Here is a 19,024-nt window from a genome sequence, read left to right as displayed (position 1 = left end):
TAAGAAAATAGGCCTCACAAAACATCAGAACTTTAGAACGAAGTATGGTAGACCTTGGTTGTTTTCAGTATATGATAGCCTAATGTTTGTGTAAGGTAATAATTATTGTAACTCAATTTTCAAAAATGCCTCCTTTGGCCCCCATGGAGCAGACCGTGTCACATAGAGTAATTTAACAATAAGTAATGACACTGTAAACACAAAATATTTATCATATAAAACTGGTTTCATAATTTATTCTGCCATCACAAGCAAAATACCATTGGCAAATTGAAACATTTTTAACTTTCTTTCACTCTCCTATATGTGACCATCCAGCACAACTGAGCCCTGAAGTCGCCAATCATCATTTTTGAGATATTCAACCAAAATATTCTGCTTGAAATTAGCTTTAAAATTATGTATATCATGTCTATAGTACTTGACATTTAAGAAGTGAAAAATCAATAAAACAGTCAATAAATCCTTTGTTTCCTATTGTTTATTGTTAAGTTCAATGGAGCATATTCAATAGTGGCACTGGAGACATCCGGGCTCAGTTGTAGTGGATGGTCACATATTCAATTTGTATCCTGTATATGAGATACAGCTACCTTTTATTTTCAAAAATTCAATCCTTGCACACAAAAATATCATTGTGTTGGTTCTTTTAAATCAATTTTCAAATGATGATTAGCCAAATATTTCAGTATTTGTGCTATTAAAACTGTATAAGAACTAGCTCCGTTCTTGAACATCACAATCTAAAGTGCGTCTGCAGAAACTGAAAGATGGCTCAGTTCCTAAGACTAAAAGTTGCCAAGCTTGGCATTGGACAATATTTCACACACACACCCCCACACGCACTAACTACTAATATAATCATTACCAAATATAATCACATTTTTAGGGTATTCCAATGTATCATTTGTTGACATCTTTTACAAAATCAAAAAAATATTTTAAAACAGATATTCTTACTTAATTTTGCAAATTGGCAATAGACACTAACTAAAATTGTTGCAAGTATACATAATGTTTATAAGCACCAACAAGAATTTAGCATTTGCAATAATGTACACAGCATCAGGGGCATGTCCAGAAATAAGAGAAAACCATTGTAATCGAACATGGCGGTACACCACACAAATTGAGAATCTGCACTGCCCTGTATATTGGCGCCGTCAGCTATGGGGGAATAATTGGGATAAACAGGTCCTTTGCCAACAGTACGAGGAAATAAACAAAAAAAAATGTGACAAATTTTTATAAATATGTGCATGTGTCACGCCTTCGATGCAATCACGATTTCACTATGAAGCGTTTCAAATTGCACCTATAAAAGTCTGCAAGTGCCAGCACAAGCAGTGTTTATTTCCCAGGCAAAACATGGATACACCCAATTATTACCTCATACCCGAATAAAGATGGCAGCGAGTCCTGATTCTTCTTGTCTATTTATGCGGGGTATACCAAAGTACTCAGAGCATTTTAAGAGAGGACCACACACAATCAGTTCATTGCATATTAGAAAAAACATCAACCAAGTTGTTACTTTTATTAAATTATTTGCCCAAATTCCGAAAAATATTTACATTTTGAGCATCACAATGTTATCGCCATTGTGATGTTTTGTTGCAAGTTTGAACTGCTTCTGAGCTCTTAAATCAGAGTGGCAAGTTTTTGGGGTTTTTTTTTCACCAACAAATAGCGACAAGAGTCAACGTTTTGTACCATATGACCCTAAAAGTGTTTTCATAGACCAAGCTTTTATCTGACACCAAATTTATTACATAACCTCCTACAGCAAACTCAGAAACGGTGAGAAAATTCACCTATTTAGTGTATAGGAATGGTGAATTAGTGTGGTCCCTCTTAAAAAGTTTTATGAGATTCTTTCATGATCCTGGGCAATTCAATACATACTTGTGCAAAATCAATATTATTTTCATAGGGAGATGTTGCAAGAGCATCCTCCACACCAGTATACAATTGTTGATGTTTACTCAAATTAAATTATCCTCTTATCGCCCCAGACATCCAGATTTTCTCTTGGTAGGGGCTACATTTGATTGACAAAATCATACAGAACTACAACACATTATAATACAATGGAACCTTGGAACATTTTACTTTCATAAAAGGATAAAAAGAATTGCATGTATATGTCTACATCTAATATACTATTTCACTGGTTCAAACATTGAAACCTGCTAATATTACAACATTTTCTTTAATTTGACTATAAACTATGTTTCTATATGGTTCCTATTTCTGATATGAAAGTCAAACTGAAGCAGACATGCTCTGCTTGCATTGTATTGCACAGTATAAAGAGAAAACAAAAGACAACAAAACAAAGCAACTTATTAAAGATGGAATGGATCTTATATTTGCCTATCAAATAAACTTTTAGTGCTACATTGTTTTCAAATACTGATATTCACAACTGGAATCAGTGAAGTCCATCATGAGTCTCAAAGCCAATGAATTGAAGTAAAGAATGCCAACTCCAAAATGTCTGTATTATGTTACTTATAATGGTCTACATTTGGATTCTTTTACATGCACCCAATTCAATGCGCCTGCTCCGAGTATCTACTATTTTGCATGTCATGCAATTTAAACAATGTGCTAGAGATTTATATGTGCAAACCTTTATAATCGTCATGCTGTCCTCATATATGACAATCCAGTATGGTCAATTTTATACAGTAAGGAGTCCATTTTGGAATCCCATAAGAAGTCCACCTCCTTTGTAAATTCTTCATTCCAAACCAATTTATGTAACTTTGAAGCTATGACTTAAAACCAGCTTACATTTAACAGATACCTTCAAAGAATTATTCTTTGCTTGGTAAATTCTCTCAGAATTTTCTTTCTATGATTTAAAAAAAATTCCCAAAATAATGCTGCCTGATACAAATTCAATGTATCTCATAAACAACTAATACATGTACAAGGAATGTCATGGCACATCAGCAATGTGTAACATGATCATACATAATACTCAAATGGTACATTGTTTGAAGACTATTAAATTCTGATTGGGAGTTTCAAATGTTCTGAGGTGGTCAGAGAATTTTGTTATATCCTTCCAAAAAAAAGTCAGAATTTCCAATTTGAAGTCAAGTTGAACTACAGTTGAACAACCTTTTGAAAATCAGTTTAGCATGACTAGATTTTAAAGGGTTTGTGGTTTTATGTTGCCTTTACTAGTGACATTGATTGCAATATCTCAATATGCTTTATGGAATAGTGTACACATTTACTGTTATTAAAGTCATTTCAATACATATGGGACATGATCAAGGGGAATGAGTCACATGTCGGCCCTGGTCGAAAATGAGTTTTACACATGTTTCTAAAGAGGACATTTAGAGCTTTCAGAAACTGAAAACCCCATGTTGATACGACGTTTCTTTGTGAAGTTACGTCAATTTATCAATCGCTGAAAACAATATAAAACAAAAGAATTTTAACACTTTCTTTGCCAATATCTCAAAATCAATATTACCGACATCCGACTCATTTCCCTTGATCGTGTCACATATGCACTCAACAAATATCATTATTACAGGTAACCTTCCATAAATTCATAACAACACTTACCACATAAAGCAATGTCATAATACACAGAACAAGGGTGATAGATTCTCACTAATACTGCGCATATTCTATGGCAGAAGGTTAGCTGGGGTTAGTAAATATATAAGTAGCAGGATGATTTAATGAGCAGGGTAAACTTAAGGGTTAACTTAATGGGAAACCAATGTAATGAATGGATGGGTAAACTGCGCGCTAACTGCAACAAAGGTTAAACTTATTGGGCAAAAATGTGATGCTATTCATAGGTGTAGAGTCCAGAGAGATGGGTGATGAATCCCACCAATATTTTGATAAGGGGGGATATTCCATACAATCATCCCCCAATGTTGTTGGTTGCTTTGAAAGTAAGCATCCTGTTAGTACTACAGCTACTTTTCTTTTTCCTCAGGGGTGAAAAAGACTAAAAAACACTCTAAGAAATTCCTCAAAGAAAACAAGACAACATGTTATTTTATAACATTGTGTTTATTTGTTTTAAACCCACCCGAGTGATTTATGAATCATTATCAGAACAAAATACTAACAATTAGAACAATCGATATGTAACCCATCCGACAGAGATTTCAATTGACTGAGAGTAATTCTAATTAATGGCATGTTATAATCAAAGACAGAAAAAAAAGTTTCAAAAAAAAAGTTTGCATCTGATGACAAATGACATGTTAAAATCAAAGTTATATTCAGACAGAGATTTCAATTGACTGAGAGTAATTCTAATTAATGGCATGTTATAATCAAAGACAGAAAAAAGTTTTTAAAAAAAGTTTGCATCTGATGACAAATGGCATGTTATAATCAATGTTATATTCGGACAGAGATTTCAATTGACTGAGACTAATTCTAATTAATGGCATATTATAATCAAAGACAGAAAAAAGTTTTTAAAAAAAGTTTGCATCTGATGACAAATGACATCAAAGTGATATTCGGACAGAGATTTCAATTGACTGAGAGCAATTCTAATTAATGGCATGTTATAATCAAAGACAGAAAAAAAAGTTTCAAAAAAAAGTGTGCATCTGATGACAAATGGCATGTTATAATCAATGACAGAAAAAAAGTTCAAAAAAGGTTTGCATCTGATGACAAATGACATGATATAATCAAAGACATAAAAAAAAGTTTAAAAAAAGATTTGCATCTGACGTCCCTGTCAATCAAACTGTGGCACGACCCGTGATTGGTATGCATAGCGTAACTAGGGGGCGCCATCCCTAGTTAAGCTATGTTAACCGATCATGGGCCATGGGAAGTTCGATTGACGGGGGCGGAGGCGAATCTTTTTTTTTTTTTTATTCTTGTCTTCGATTATAGTTTCTGGAACTTTGTATTTAAAAGGAACTGACAACATATGATGTTAAGATGTCTAAAAACAAGACTGCTGTCAAAATTCCTAAAATTGAAATGAAATATGAAAAAGTATGAGCCTAAAATCTCTGTCAGAATTAAACAAGGTAAAAATATGAAGACAAAATGTCAGTTTTGGGTTTTTGGATTTAAAAGGAACTGACAACATATGATGTTAAGATGTCTAAAAACAAGACTGCTGTCAAAATTCCTTAATTGAAAATGAAATATGAAAAAGTATGAGCCTAAAATCTCTGTCAGAATTAAACAAGGTAAAAATATGAAGACAAAATGTCAGTTTTTGGAACTTTGGATTTAAAAGGAACTGACAACACATGATGTTAAGACGTCTAAAAACAAGACTGCTGTCAAAATTCCTTAATTGAAAATGAAATAGTATGAGCCTGAAATCTCTGTCAGAATTAAACAATCCAGGTAAAAATATGAAGACAAAAATGTCAGTGAGTGGTGATCCATGATCGGCAAATATAAATAATACTATATACAGAGTTGCTTTTGTTTTATGATATATACAAGTCCGGGTTAAGAAATCTGTAAGACAAAAAAGACACAGAAATACAAGATGGTTTAGTGATTAGTGATGTGGTAACAAAAGGATTAGTTCATATCAGAGAAGGTATCTGAACACTTCCCACAATGCATTTCTTCCCTGTGAGAATTTACTATTCAGTGTACTATAATATGGGTCGATAGTGACATGAAATACTTAAATTGCAAGGTCTGGATGAACTCTGTTAACCCTAACACCCATAAATACCACTTCTTTCTTTGTCTTCTCTCTTTTTTTGTTTCTTCTATAACTTCCGATAGCAAAAAGCAGGGTCGGGTGTTACGGTTAGATAGCATGTATTTTTCCAGATTGAAGCCTATGTTAACCCTAATACCTATAAATACCACAAAATACCACGATGAAAACCACTGCGCATGCATGAGTCCCAGAGTCTGCGATGACACAATCACCCTAAGTGTTATATGCTCACGGAATCGCTGCACGGGGCAGCGTAACACCCATGTAGCTACCGGTCCATGATCGTGTGCTTGGCATGCGGGGGGCCTAAGATGACTTCTTTCTTCATCTTCTCTCCCTTTTCGTTTCTTCTTTAACTTCCGATAGCAAAAAGCAGGGTTGGGTGTTAGGGTAAATTCAGATATTTTTTGTCACCATCGACCCATGTTGCACTGAATAGCAAATCAGTACAGGGAAGAAATGCATTGTGGGAAGTGTAAGACAGCTTCTCTGAGGTCATGTATTAGTTCATGTAATTTGACAACTTCATGGTCAATTTCAATTTCTTATCTGCATCAAAGGCTACTCTGAAGGTCTTGCCTCTGATATGATTAACAGTCTAACATGTGTGAGTGCAACCTAGTCATTTCTCATCATTTCAGTGCAAGAAAGGTGTACTGGCTATTACTGAGTTGCCCTATGTCACTTTCAAATTGATAACAAATTCACAATACATGGAGCGAACTCCAATTATGATAGCTGCCACATGCAAACAAGGCAGTTTACTTTGATCACATACATACAGTCTCCTTGCAGTCTAACATTAAAAGATGATTATTAATTCTACACTCATCATGTTTCATTTTGGTAATTGGAAACTCATTCAGAAAAGGTTGTATGTTGCCATAGCACATACTTACATGCCATGATATTGATTGAAAAATGTATATTGCCCGATCAGTGTAAACATTCAAACTGACATTGAGTTTGGTTTCCAGGGACGCATTGTTTACTTTGACTCTCATCTTTCTACATTTTTTAGCAAACTAATCTGATCTCAATTAGCGCTCGTATCTAAAATTGAAATTCCAGTTAGTAGAAACAAATGTGAAAAGTCACGAAAGGATCTGGAAATTCCAGTCCTTCTGTGAACAATACCGATTCCCTATTGCTGCTTTACTTCCACAACGAGCTAGTACTATATACTTATGAATTACCTCACCTGATGTGACTCAAATTACATTCAAAATAATAAACAAAATAAAAGAACAAACAAACAAGTCGCTCTACCATCTCATTCACAGCACTGATCATGTGCAATGTCGACTCCAATAAGTATTACAGATATATGAAAGCACAGTGTATCTTCATATTTTCTAGAATATTATTGTTCTATTTCACAGCTATTTGCTTATTCTGTTGAAAATCGGGCAGGTAACAAGTGAGGATCAGATGATACGTGGGATCGGAGTAGTAGGTACTACATAGGTCACACACAGTCTAAGGGTGATTGGAGACTAGGGAAGAGTTCTCCTATAAAAGAGGAGTCCAGTCCTGCAGCTGCTACACAGATTGAAGCATTTTATTATGTTCTTCTGACCAAGGGCCTACTTCTGAACTGGGCTGTGCCAGTTGAAATCCACACACCCACTATGGAAGACATGACCTTAATCTCCCACACAGGAAGTGTGAATTTCAAATGGGATTACATGAATGGGTGACTCCGTTTGAAATCTACACCCCCTGTGTGGGAGATTAAAGTTGTGTCTTCCATAGGGGGGGGGGTGTATAAATTCCACCCAATGATATAGCTCTATGTTACAGAACCTGTTCAACTTTGTAACTTTTGTTACAGCGATAAAATTAAAATCTCTTTTTATCTACGATATGCATATAACTTACCGATTTATGCTTGATGTTGGCTCTGTGAGCCTGAAGGATGCTGTTGCTGATCCTAAATAAAAATTTAAAAAAATGGTAAATCCTTGATGAACAACACAAAGACTTTTGATAAAGATAGTAAAATTTGGACATAGCATAGCATGCTCAATCTGAGGCTATTGACGGACATGTTGATACTACGCTTTATTTCGTACAGACATGAGTATTGCTATAGAGGGCTATACTACAGGCTGTATGCATTGTAATGTACAAACCGTAGTCTGGGAGTGGAAAAGTAACCTCAGATCGTGCACTGTCTATGTTTGTTCCATTGGGCTATGCCATTTGAAACCATATACTCCTATGGGAGACAAGACCTTAAACTCCCACAGCGGGTGTAGATTTCAAATGGAGTCCCCCATTCAGGTAACCCCATATGAAATTCACACTCCCTGTGTGGAAGATTAAGGTCATGTCCATTTTGCATATCCAAGATATTGCCTCCCAAGTATCTGCCATGTTATGTACTTACAGTCAAAATGTTTATACTCGAGCAGACAGATGGAGTAACACCGCATTTAAGGTCAATCGGAGCAGTGCTTGAGCTAGCGGAATTTTGTGCTCAAATATTGAGAAAAATGAAGCACACACTCACAGGGAGCTGTATTGATTCAATACGTGATATCCCAGGGCTACTTGTAATGGGTTTTATTTTCCCTCATGTGCATGATTTTTCCTGGGAGAGGGAGGGCACCTGACGGGTCAGTGGTTCAAAACCTGCTCCAGAGGAAACACTAGAGAAAAAAAGTTTCTCCTTTCTTTCTTCTTTCCTTCCCTGGGTGTAGGATTAAGAAAGAAAAACACTCTTAACATCGATAACATCAACTGATGACGTAAGTTAAACAAGTTTAAAACCTACCTCCAATGGTGATGAAGTCCTTGGGCCACCTCTCCGTGGTGGAGGTCCCCCTCTCATATGTGGTGGTGGTGGACCCGGTGGAAAGCCATGTGGTGGTCCTGGTGGAAACCCATGTGGTCCAGGTGGTGGTGGACCACGCATTCCAGGTGGGCCATGGGGTCCGAATGGTGGTGGACCGTCAAATGGAGGGCCATCGAAAGGTGGTCTGGGGCCATCAAATGGAGGGCCATCATAAGGTGGTCTAGGACCATCAAATGGAGGACGACCTGGAGGGCCATCGAATGGAGGACCAGGAGGGCCATCAAAAGGTGGACGTGGGCCTCTGCTACCTGGTCTCATACCTAAGAATGGTGTAAAAAAAAATGAGATACACATTTTAGTTGGTATTTTGCACACTGTATCAAAAACTGTGAAAAAAAGATGACCAATTACATTCCTACATCACAATTCTTGCCAATACTGAAAACCAAGCCTATGCACTTAAATTAAATATTGAATGATTTTAACAGACCAAGTACATGCACTACGTTTTTTTGGGTTCGAAATATGTTTACAATCAACAAAACAGAGAAAAGACTAATATAACATAATACAGGTCTACAATTAAAACAAACTTTCAAGAAGTAAATATGTGCCAGGGGTTTTCATATTTTTTTAAAATCATTAAGTATTCAATTTGTGTTGAACAATGATCATACCAAAAAAGGTTAAGGCCAGAAAAACATATCATAAATCTACTTTTCACATACCATCGCCATGGAAAGGTTCTGGTCCTCTCATCGGATCTCCATACCGTGGACCACCGTACCGTGGATCATCCATGTGTGGAGGTGGGGGTCCTCTGAACCCTGGTGATGATCCCCTCCTTCCAAATGGAGGTGGTGACGGTGTGCCCGGATGCGGGGGTGGTCCAAAGTCCATCCTAGGAGGTGATGGTGTGTACCTATCATCGTAGTGATGCGGAGGTGGAGGACCTCGTGGAGGTGGAGGTCCATCGAATATCGGCGGAGGACTATCCATTGGTGGCGGAGTGTGCTGCATACTGTTACGGCTTGGGCCTCGTCTTGATGGAGGTCCTCTGTCAGTGGAGAGAGAGACGGAGAGGTTATAATACCACTAACATTAATTTGGTTGAATGAAAGTGACTTGAGTCAATATCAGAAAATTTGAAAAGGGCAAAATTATTAAATGAGCAAATAAATGCAGAAAACATAAGAAATTGTGCATTTTAGGATGTCATAACTTCACAACCACATACGCTAGAAATATGGGGTTTTCAGCATAGCAACGGTCACCAAACGGGAAATAATAGCACAATTGTAACTCAAATTTAAGTAGATCATTGTGTCACATATTATAAGGACTTGCTTGTATACTTCAATAATGCATGTAAATGCTGTATCCAAGTAGATTGTTACCCATCAAGTTTCCAAGGGTTGCTACATTAAAATGAAACATAATGCTGGTTTCTTACAGTCATGCCGCTTGCCCCTGAGCGACGTGACGCTCACGCATATTGCAGACAAACAGACACAATCAAGGCTTGTGATAGGCTGATACATCATGCATTTTGATACAACCTGTAGAATTGACTCTCTTTGCATAATTACTTCATTGATATGATGTATATGAATATTAAAAACTTACGGTGGATGGAATGGAGATGGGCCACCACGTGAGGAAGCAAAATCCAGAGATGATTCCAAATCAGTCAGCCTGCGAAGGGGAAAACAATCATATGAACAAACAGGTTATTTAGCTTCCTGTGTCAATGATGCACATGTTCTGAATAAGGAGTAATGGGCTATTACAGTTAAAATCCATATCCCTCCAATGGAAGATTTGGCCTTAAAAATCCACACAGGGGGTGTAGATTGTAAATGAGTCATTCAGGTGACCCCATTTGAAATTCCATAGGGGGTGTATGGATTTCAAATGAAATTGACCTTTTCTGTAAATCCTATAATTCCTTGCGGTTTATACCTGAGATGTTGCAATGCGCAGAAACGACGTGTGATAAAAGATGTGCACATCGGTGTGACGTCTAACCGGAAGGAATTATGGATTCATCATAAAGATCAACAGCCCAATTTTCTCTCAGACTTGCTAAAGACCCACAAAAGCCCATGTACCAAAATCACATGACTAGGAACAAGTGCAATATTAGTGATTTCTCCAATATAGATTTTCTTCCATTTTCTACCTTTTTGCAAGCGTATGTAATGCAATCATTATGTAAATACAATTCTACAATATTTTTTTCAACTCACTTGTGTCTTAGACCGGCATTCTCCCTCTCTAGTTCTTTGACTTGACGTTCTGCTGCTCTAACTGCCAACTACAGGATAAAGAATACATTGGTACAAGGAAATAAATATGGAGGCAAGTCAGAGGAATTGTTAACATTGTTACAACTTTATTTGTACATGAGGGCGCACCATCAAATCACTCCACATGACATTTGATGTACCAGTGAAATGCAGTTAAAACAGTCCACCGCTTATTTGAGCTTGTTGCGACTTTATTTTCTAAACGTATGGACAAAATTTGTAGGTTTTTAGCTGATTTGCTTCCGACAAGTATCTACATGAAGAAATCTGAGAAAATGTCCCAATTTTTTATTTTAGAAATAAGTTTTGTCGTGAATTTGAACAACGTCCAGTTTGGAAAATTAAGAAATTTTTAGGATTAAATTAGCACCTTTTTCTTTGTGGCAAAATAGCAAAAAAGTTGGTGGTTAGCAATATATACCGTTAGCTTTAATTTGATACTAAGCTTTATATGTTTTTCAATTGCCAAAATGGATCCAGAAGTGCATCTTTCTCTGTGTAATTCAATGGCGCGTTTAATGGTGGTGCGCTCTCACATGCCAAAATAATGTTCAAATTTACAAAATTGTTCTTTCACATGGTCATGATAAAAAACATACTCTTATAGTCAAAATCTAACATGTAAAAACATCTGACCTGAATAAAACATGTAATTGAATTAAGAATGCAAGATTACAACAGATAAATAATAAACATCTATATAAATAAAAGGAAGATTGCTCATCTTGTGCGCAAGTGTTCTCCGAATTGCCGTGACTTTCGACTTTGATTTAGTGGTTTATTGATCGGGTACATATTGCCATTATTTCATCGGACATTCGTTTTTGCACAAATTGATGGTAACTAAGAGAATAACATAAAAAACTGCTGTGTTGCTATGCAAAATCGCATGCAGTGGCATTGTGGGTAATAAGGACAGTGTGAATCGCGTAGTATAAATATTTACATTCAAAACCATACGCAGAGCAACATTGCCCGTTTTCTGCCAACTGCGAGGTGGCCAAGAAATGATTCAGGCTATCTAGATGCGCAACAACGCATAATTTATTAATGATCTTACGAGCTTTTAGCCTCTACGCATGAGCTACGCGCCCCATTTTCCGCCACTGCATCGAGGTTGGCAGCCAAGAGAGTAAGGCTACGACGCGTGAATCAGGAGCCCCGAGGTGGAGGCAGTCAGTGTACAATTTCATTATTTATTCTAGCTTTTAAGCCCCACGCAGAGCTACGCGCCCCATTTTCCGCCACTGCATCGAGGTTGGCAGCCAAGAGAGTAAGGCTACGACGCGTGAATCAGGAGACCCGAGGTGGAGGCAGTCAGTGTACAATTTCATTATTTATTCTAGGCCTATGAAACGTCGTTTAGTTTTACAGCCAAATTCATACGGGAGATTGAGGAATATATATACGGGAAATGCATTTGGTTGAAAACGGTCAAGAAATATGGTTAAAACCGGGTGTTTTTTCCCCGGGCTTTTTTATTGTCGAAACTCAGTGGTAGCGCGTAGGGCCTACCGTAACTAACTGGCAGTGCGTTGGCGTTAGTGCGTTGGCGTACAAGGGATGTGACGCGCACGCACGGGCGCATATGCATAGGCCAACTTTCCGTGCCTGAGAAAAATACTTCATGAGAAAAGGAAGCTAAAATAATGAGAACATAATTAAATGCAAATGGGAAATCACACGCTAAGCAGGAAATATGAAAACTGGGAACAAAATATGTAGAAAAAAGCCAAAGCTAAAAGGACAAACGTAAGAAAGGGTAGATTTATAAAATAATAAATAATAATAAATAACATCAATAAATAAATAACATGGAAACGGAAAATAACAGCATATATTTATTGGAACAAAATAGATCTATGTAGAAGAAACTGAAAAGGTTACAGTAATAACTAAATGAAACGGGAGCAAAAACTAATCAGCAAACGTAAGAAAAAAAAGCTAAAATCAGATTAAAATCAATCAGGAAATATAAGAAAAAAGAAGCTAAAATAATGAGAACAGAATTAAATAAATAACATGGAAACGGGAAATCGCAAGCTAAGCAGCATAAAAAAGAAGCTAAAAGGAAAGCGTAAGAAAGGACAGATTTGGAACATAATGGGAATTCGGTTAGGCCTAAATAAATAAATAACATGGAAACGGAAAAGCACTAACTAAATAGCAATTTTTTTTAAATGGGAACAAACTAGGCCCATGTAGAAGAAACTGAAAGAAAGAAAGAAGCTAAATGGAACTGCCAGAAGGGGCAGGTTTAGAAAAATAAAATTTACTTTTTCAATGATTCTACTTTTCAGTAATTCCTCCTGTTTTAGTGATCGCTCCCATTTACTCATCTAGCGGGGACCCGCGCGAAGCGCGGGTATCCCGCTAGTATAACAATAATTGAACATATGCAACAAAGCAAATTGGAAAATAATAATGTTCTCTCCTCATAAGAGTCAATCAAGTTAGGACTTCTGCACATAGCTGCACACCCACACCAGTCCACCCCACTCACACAACTAACACGCTCACCCCCACACCAGTCCACCCCACTCACACAACTAACACGCTCACACCCACCCCTACTTAAAAAAACATGTGCTTTCGCACACACCCACCCCCCCTCACACACACTTTTAACAATATGTGTACATCCATATCAAAACGATGCACTTGTCGGCTGCTACATGTGTCTCATTTCACATAATAGCTAGGAATAAATACAAGACTCATCTCCGATGTGGAGGTCACTTCAAATCATCCCAAGTCACATGGTTTAAGAATACAGATAACATTCCTTATACAATTTGACTTGGGGATGATTTGAAGTGACCTGCACTTGATATGAGTCTGGTATTTATTCCTAGTTATTATGTGAAATGAGACACATGTAGCAGCCGACAAGTGCATCGTTTTGATATGGATGTACACATATTTCAAAAAATGTGAAACATAAAATGTAATCAAAAAAAAAAATTCAAACCAAATCTAAAACGATTCCATGATCGTAATTATTATCATGATCACAAAAATGTAAATAATATTTTCAACAGGTTTAAGTATGAACGGAATTGCACCAAACTTACATGTGAAAACTCAGTGCACCTCTCCTAAGAAATAAAGAGTAGCAATTGTGAGTTGATTGATTTTGAATTGATAGATAGTGCTGCTTGAGTGACATTAAATTGTCTGATCCATATGACAGTTTAGCACCAATAACTGTTTTTATAGTCAGTGATTGGTTTATCAGTCCATGTGTTATACCATGATTCTTTCCTGGTAAATCTTTTGCTTATTTAGGGCGGGCCAGTCATCAAGGTTGTTCCAGTTTAGAACATTTCAAGCTTGGGACATGACCCATAAAAATTTGTACCAGTGCAGCATTGGGCTATATTCCATGTAAAATCCACACTACCCCTGTGGAAGAATTAGGAAATATCTTCCACAGAGGGAGTAAGAATTTCAAATGGAATTAGCACATCAACCAACACTTTTTGGAACTCACCCTCCCTCTGTGGAAGATTCAGGTTGAATCTTTCTCATCAGAGGGTGTATGAAATTCAAATGGAGCTGCCTAATGTGTTCATTCCATTTGAAATTCATACTCCCCCTGTGGAAGATATTTCCAAAATCTTCAACAGTGGTAGTGTAGATTTTAAATAGAATAGCCCATTACATTATCTATCTCTTCACTCACTTATTTTCTAATCACACAGATAGGTGCCGTCATTTTTGAAAGTCAAATGCGATTTACAGTATAAAGAAAAAAAAAAGAAAGAGAATATAAGGCCTAATAAAAAATAAATGAATTATGTAGGTGTCCCATAACCAAAATGAATGCTAAAAAGTGCTCCTAACATTTTATTTACCCGTTGCTGTTGTTTCCTATTTTACACATTTTGTCAGGATTTATGATAAAATATGCCTCAAATTTCAAACAAATTTTGGAAACTTGAATAGGTGTAAATAAAGTTTGTGACTGATTGTCATAGATTTTATTATTTCCTGTAATAATAAGATTTGCTCATAAATATTCCAGGTAATTTGTCATGATATAATTTATTATTCCCCGGTACTTTATTTCTTAAACCAAAACTGCAGAAGGGCAGTAAAATTGTTCATATGAACCATCCTATAGTAAGCAATTCAAACATTTTACCAGCAATGTTGAAGTGCTTTAAGGGATCTGGAATGAGCGTTTTGAGCGTTTCGACAGTATTTTTTGTGAGACACGAGAGCACATCAGACATATCGAATTGCATTCTGAATACGAAGAATGTCTTTCTGATATCAAATAATTTTCATTTTTTTTATGACAAATTATTAAAATTTGATATTTTTCACATTTTTGATATATAACAGTCCTCAAAGTAAATTTTATAAAACTAATGACATATTCTTAAAGTGTATGTAGCTGGGAGGAAAAGCCGACGATCAATTGAACATTTTGACCTTTCATATTGAAGATATGGATTTTTTTCCCAAAAAGGCCCATTTTTTTTTAGTGTTTTGGGAAATAAAATCCATATCTCCAATACGAAAGATCAAAATTTTCAATTGATCGTCGGCTTTTCATCCCACCTACATACACTTTAAGTATAAATCATCAGATTTATAAAGTTTACTTGAGTACTGTTAAATATATATATCAATTTTTAATCATTTGCCATAAAATGTGTATTACACTGCAAATTTCAAAAAATCAAAATTATTTGATATCAGAAGGACATTCTTCAGTATTCAGAATGCAATTCGATATGTCTGATGTGCTCTAATGTCCCACAATAAATACTGTCCAAACGCTCATACCCCTTCCCTTAACTATCAAAAATACTGATAAATCTTCTACAAATTACTCCAACACAAACGTTTGAAAAAGCTATTGCTCTTACCCATGCTTCATGTGCCTTCTTGTCATAGGCTTGAACCTACAGAGAATAAAATACATAAATAGGATCAGCAAATTGTGACATGATCAACGGGAATGAGTCACATGTCGACCCTGGTCGAAAATGAGTTATACATGTTTCTAAAGAGGACATTTGAGCTTTCTGAAACTGAAAATCCCATGTTGATATGACTTTTCTTTGTGAAGTTACATCAATTTATCAATCGCTGAAAACAATATAAAACAAAAGAATTTTAAAACACTTTCTTTGCCAATATCTCAAAATCAATATTAGCGACATCCGACTCATTTCCCTTGATCGTGTCACAATTTGCTTTTATTTTCAGTTTACAATCCTACTGCCCACACAATTTACTCAGAAAATACTATTGAGACTTCGTAAGTGTTTTGCTGTCTCAGTATACTTTGCACGCTGCTGGTAATCAAGGTGGCCATACACCACTACACCACCCTATTCAATCTACAGTATAAATCAATGTTGCAAAGATCAGCTAAGTTTCTTATGGGTAACCTGCAACAAATTAGCATTGCTGTCCTAAACTACTGTCCAATAATGCATAGCTACACAAACAAGCACCAAAGTAGCAGAATCCAGATTCACTTGAGTTTCACACAGCTCCTCCTTTGAGAATACACGGCATAAGTTGTATTTATCAGTATAGGGTATTTCACCAATTGAAACCATTTTCTATACCATGAAACTACATCACCCTCAATACACTTGACAAAATCTCTATTTTATTGTGCCTGTGCTTTATGTTAATTACCTCGTCCTTGTGGAGTTTCTCGGTCTTTTCCATTTCTTCTTGAAGATCCTTGTTCTTTTTCCTATAATAACAATAAGATTAGTCAAAATTACCAATTTGTAAGGTAGAAGTGCAGATATGTTTGGGTGAGTGTGTGTATCTGTCTATCCGAATGTTCCTCAGTGTGTGTGTGGGGGTGTGGGGTGTGCATGTTTGTGCGCATATCCAAGCGGGGGTGAACACTTTATGTGTATGACTACATCTATACTTCATCTACAATCTTAGAAAAAAACACTTTAAAGGCCTACTTGGAAATTATTCCCCTTTCTACCCCCTAAATGTTGCAATGTACAATGTGCTCATGTTCACCATATCGTCTCTCCACATTGATTGGCGGGGAAAGGGGAGGGAGTGTGCGCGAAAACAAACAGTAAGGTAACTCTATCATAATGATTAGTTTCTAGTGACTCATACAGTATGCGCACTTTGGTAAGAAGAACATGGGAATTAGAGTAAAAGTCCGTTCATACTACACCGCATTACTTTTTGCTGCAACTCGTCACATTTCCAAGTTCAAATGTATTTAACTTTATTAGGATAATGCAATGCAGCATTTCGCAGTACAACATACGGGAAAATCATACTACTTGGCATGTCTGTCTAAGCCCTGACTCCCATACTTACAAGAGGCTACTTCTCTCTGCAAGGATGGAAGCTTTGCTGTCAGTTTCCTTTTTCAGTTGGCTATCAGTCTGAAGACGCTGGGCTTCTTCCACACCAATTTTCCTGTGCAACACAAGAACAACACATAATAAATTTAACGGTTTTAAATTTTAATGAATTTACATGTAATGTTCTTCCCATAGAATTCAACAAAATATTCTACTTCTTCATGAGTAAGACAATAGCTGATCTTAAATATATTCACAGACGAAATCATTTTAGTGAGTTAGCTCATGTGACGTTTAGCCCTTCCTTAGCACCAAAACAAATTTGTCACTGGTGATGTAAATAAGAGGGGGGGTCTTCTCACCTCTCTCATTTAATAAGTTGGTAAGGGATGAAATCAAAACTCAACCGGCGGTTGACCTCCGGTTCTGCCCAGTTCCATCCGGTGTTTATTGTTCTAAACAATGGAAACTGGACAGAACCGGATTTGACCAGCGGTCAACCACCAGTCAAATTTTGATTTCATCCCTAACAATGTGCTTTGTTCTATCGGGGCATAGAACTGACATTTATCCATCAGGCCTACCTCTGCATATCAATTTCTTTGTTCTTGAAATACTCTTGCAGCACAGACAGCTTAGTTGTTGATTCTTCCTTCTCATATTTCATCTTCTTATTTTCTTGTCGAAGTGCTTCCATGGTGTGCTGATCGGCACTTTGCTTCACTGAATATAATCATAATAATAATAATATTTAATAATGCCATTAAGATTTAAAATTCAAGGACTTTTCAAGGACTTTCAAGGTCCATAAGCATGATTTTCAAGGACTTACCACAACACAAAAATCATGATGCGGCTCTCCAAAGTGACTGCTCGTCTCCACTCCCCAACTTTTGTCAAAATTATACTTTAGGTAAAATTCAATTTTCAAGGACCTTGTGCAAATTTCCAGGACTTTCAAGGCCTGGAAAAGGTGTTTTCAAATTCAAGGAGTTTCAAGGACCGTGGGAACCCTGCAGAAAGCATATGATTTTAAAAAGTAATGCTGTAAAATATGAAAGGGAGTAAATAATTTGGCTGAAGCAAAATTCAAACTGGCGATCTCTGATTTGTGTGACTAGTGCTCTACTATCTGAACTAACAAGCCCTATGATGGCCGGATATCCCAGTTACAAATATCTTTGTTCAAGGCGCTGGTCAGAGTCATATCCACATTATGATACAACCCAGGAAGCAACAGTACAGGGGATCAGTAGAGATGCTGCTTTTACTAAATTTACAAATATTGAAAAAAATTTTTTTTTAATTCAAATTCAAAGTACATAAACTATTCCCTGTTTGGCTTAGGCACTGGGCTATACCAGTTGGAAGACATGACTTCAATCTCCCACACAAGGGGAGTGAATTTCAAATGGAGCCACCCATTCAGTGTCGTCTGCTCCAAAATGGGCTATTCCAGTTGAAATCCATACACCCCTATGCAGGCCCACAAAATCCACGGGACCGCGGGACCGGCGGTCCCAGAAAGAAATTAACAGCTGCAGAAAAATTTTTAAGCCAATAAAAAAAAATTAAAAAAATAAATAAAAAAAAAAATCGCAAAAATTGTAAGTTTCAAACTCTCAAACTCAACTTCAAGATTTATTATTTATTGTTTTCCACCTTATTATATGCCTCTTTGTCCATTTTCCCTTCCCTGCTCCCTATCTCCATGTTCAATTTCAGTCATTATTATCCATAAAATAAACTCAGTAAGCGTCGTGGGTCGTCGCCAGCGACTCGGTGCTCATTAAAATTCTGCAAGGACAACGTTAGTCTTTTGTACAGTCTTTGTGAGCCTACTTCGCCCACGTGCTCCAAGTACCCGGATTGACACAATACGATGCATGCGGAAGTG

General features: G+C 36.7%; 1 protein-coding gene across 5 annotated transcripts in view; it reads right to left on the bottom strand.

Moving 5' to 3' along the window:
* Positions 1-207: 207 nt before the first annotated feature.
* LOC140153540 (uncharacterized) overlaps positions 208-19,024 on the bottom strand; it is a 61,581-nt gene continuing 42,764 nt past the window's right edge. For all 5 annotated transcript variants that reach the window (XM_072176312.1, XM_072176314.1, XM_072176315.1 and 2 more), the window contains 10 exons: positions 17,712-17,850; positions 17,141-17,242; positions 16,478-16,538; positions 15,694-15,729; positions 10,754-10,821; positions 10,131-10,199; positions 9,233-9,561; positions 8,484-8,824; positions 7,586-7,637; positions 208-5,487 (listed from right to left, as the gene is read on the bottom strand). In XM_072176312.1, coding sequence (XP_072032413.1) covers positions 7,590-7,637; positions 8,484-8,824; positions 9,233-9,561; positions 10,131-10,199; positions 10,754-10,821; positions 15,694-15,729; positions 16,478-16,538; positions 17,141-17,242; positions 17,712-17,850 — 1,193 coding nt within the window. In that variant the 3' untranslated portion in view covers positions 208-5,487; positions 7,586-7,589. The remainder of the gene's footprint in view (positions 5,488-7,585; positions 7,638-8,483; positions 8,825-9,232; positions 9,562-10,130; positions 10,200-10,753; positions 10,822-15,693; positions 15,730-16,477; positions 16,539-17,140; positions 17,243-17,711; positions 17,851-19,024) is intronic.

Source organism: Amphiura filiformis, chromosome 5, assembly GCF_039555335.1.
Source record: "Amphiura filiformis chromosome 5, Afil_fr2py, whole genome shotgun sequence".
NCBI classification, from domain to species: Eukaryota; Metazoa; Echinodermata; class Ophiuroidea; order Amphilepidida; family Amphiuridae; genus Amphiura; species Amphiura filiformis.
This window is presented reverse-complemented; position numbering and strand designations above follow the sequence as displayed.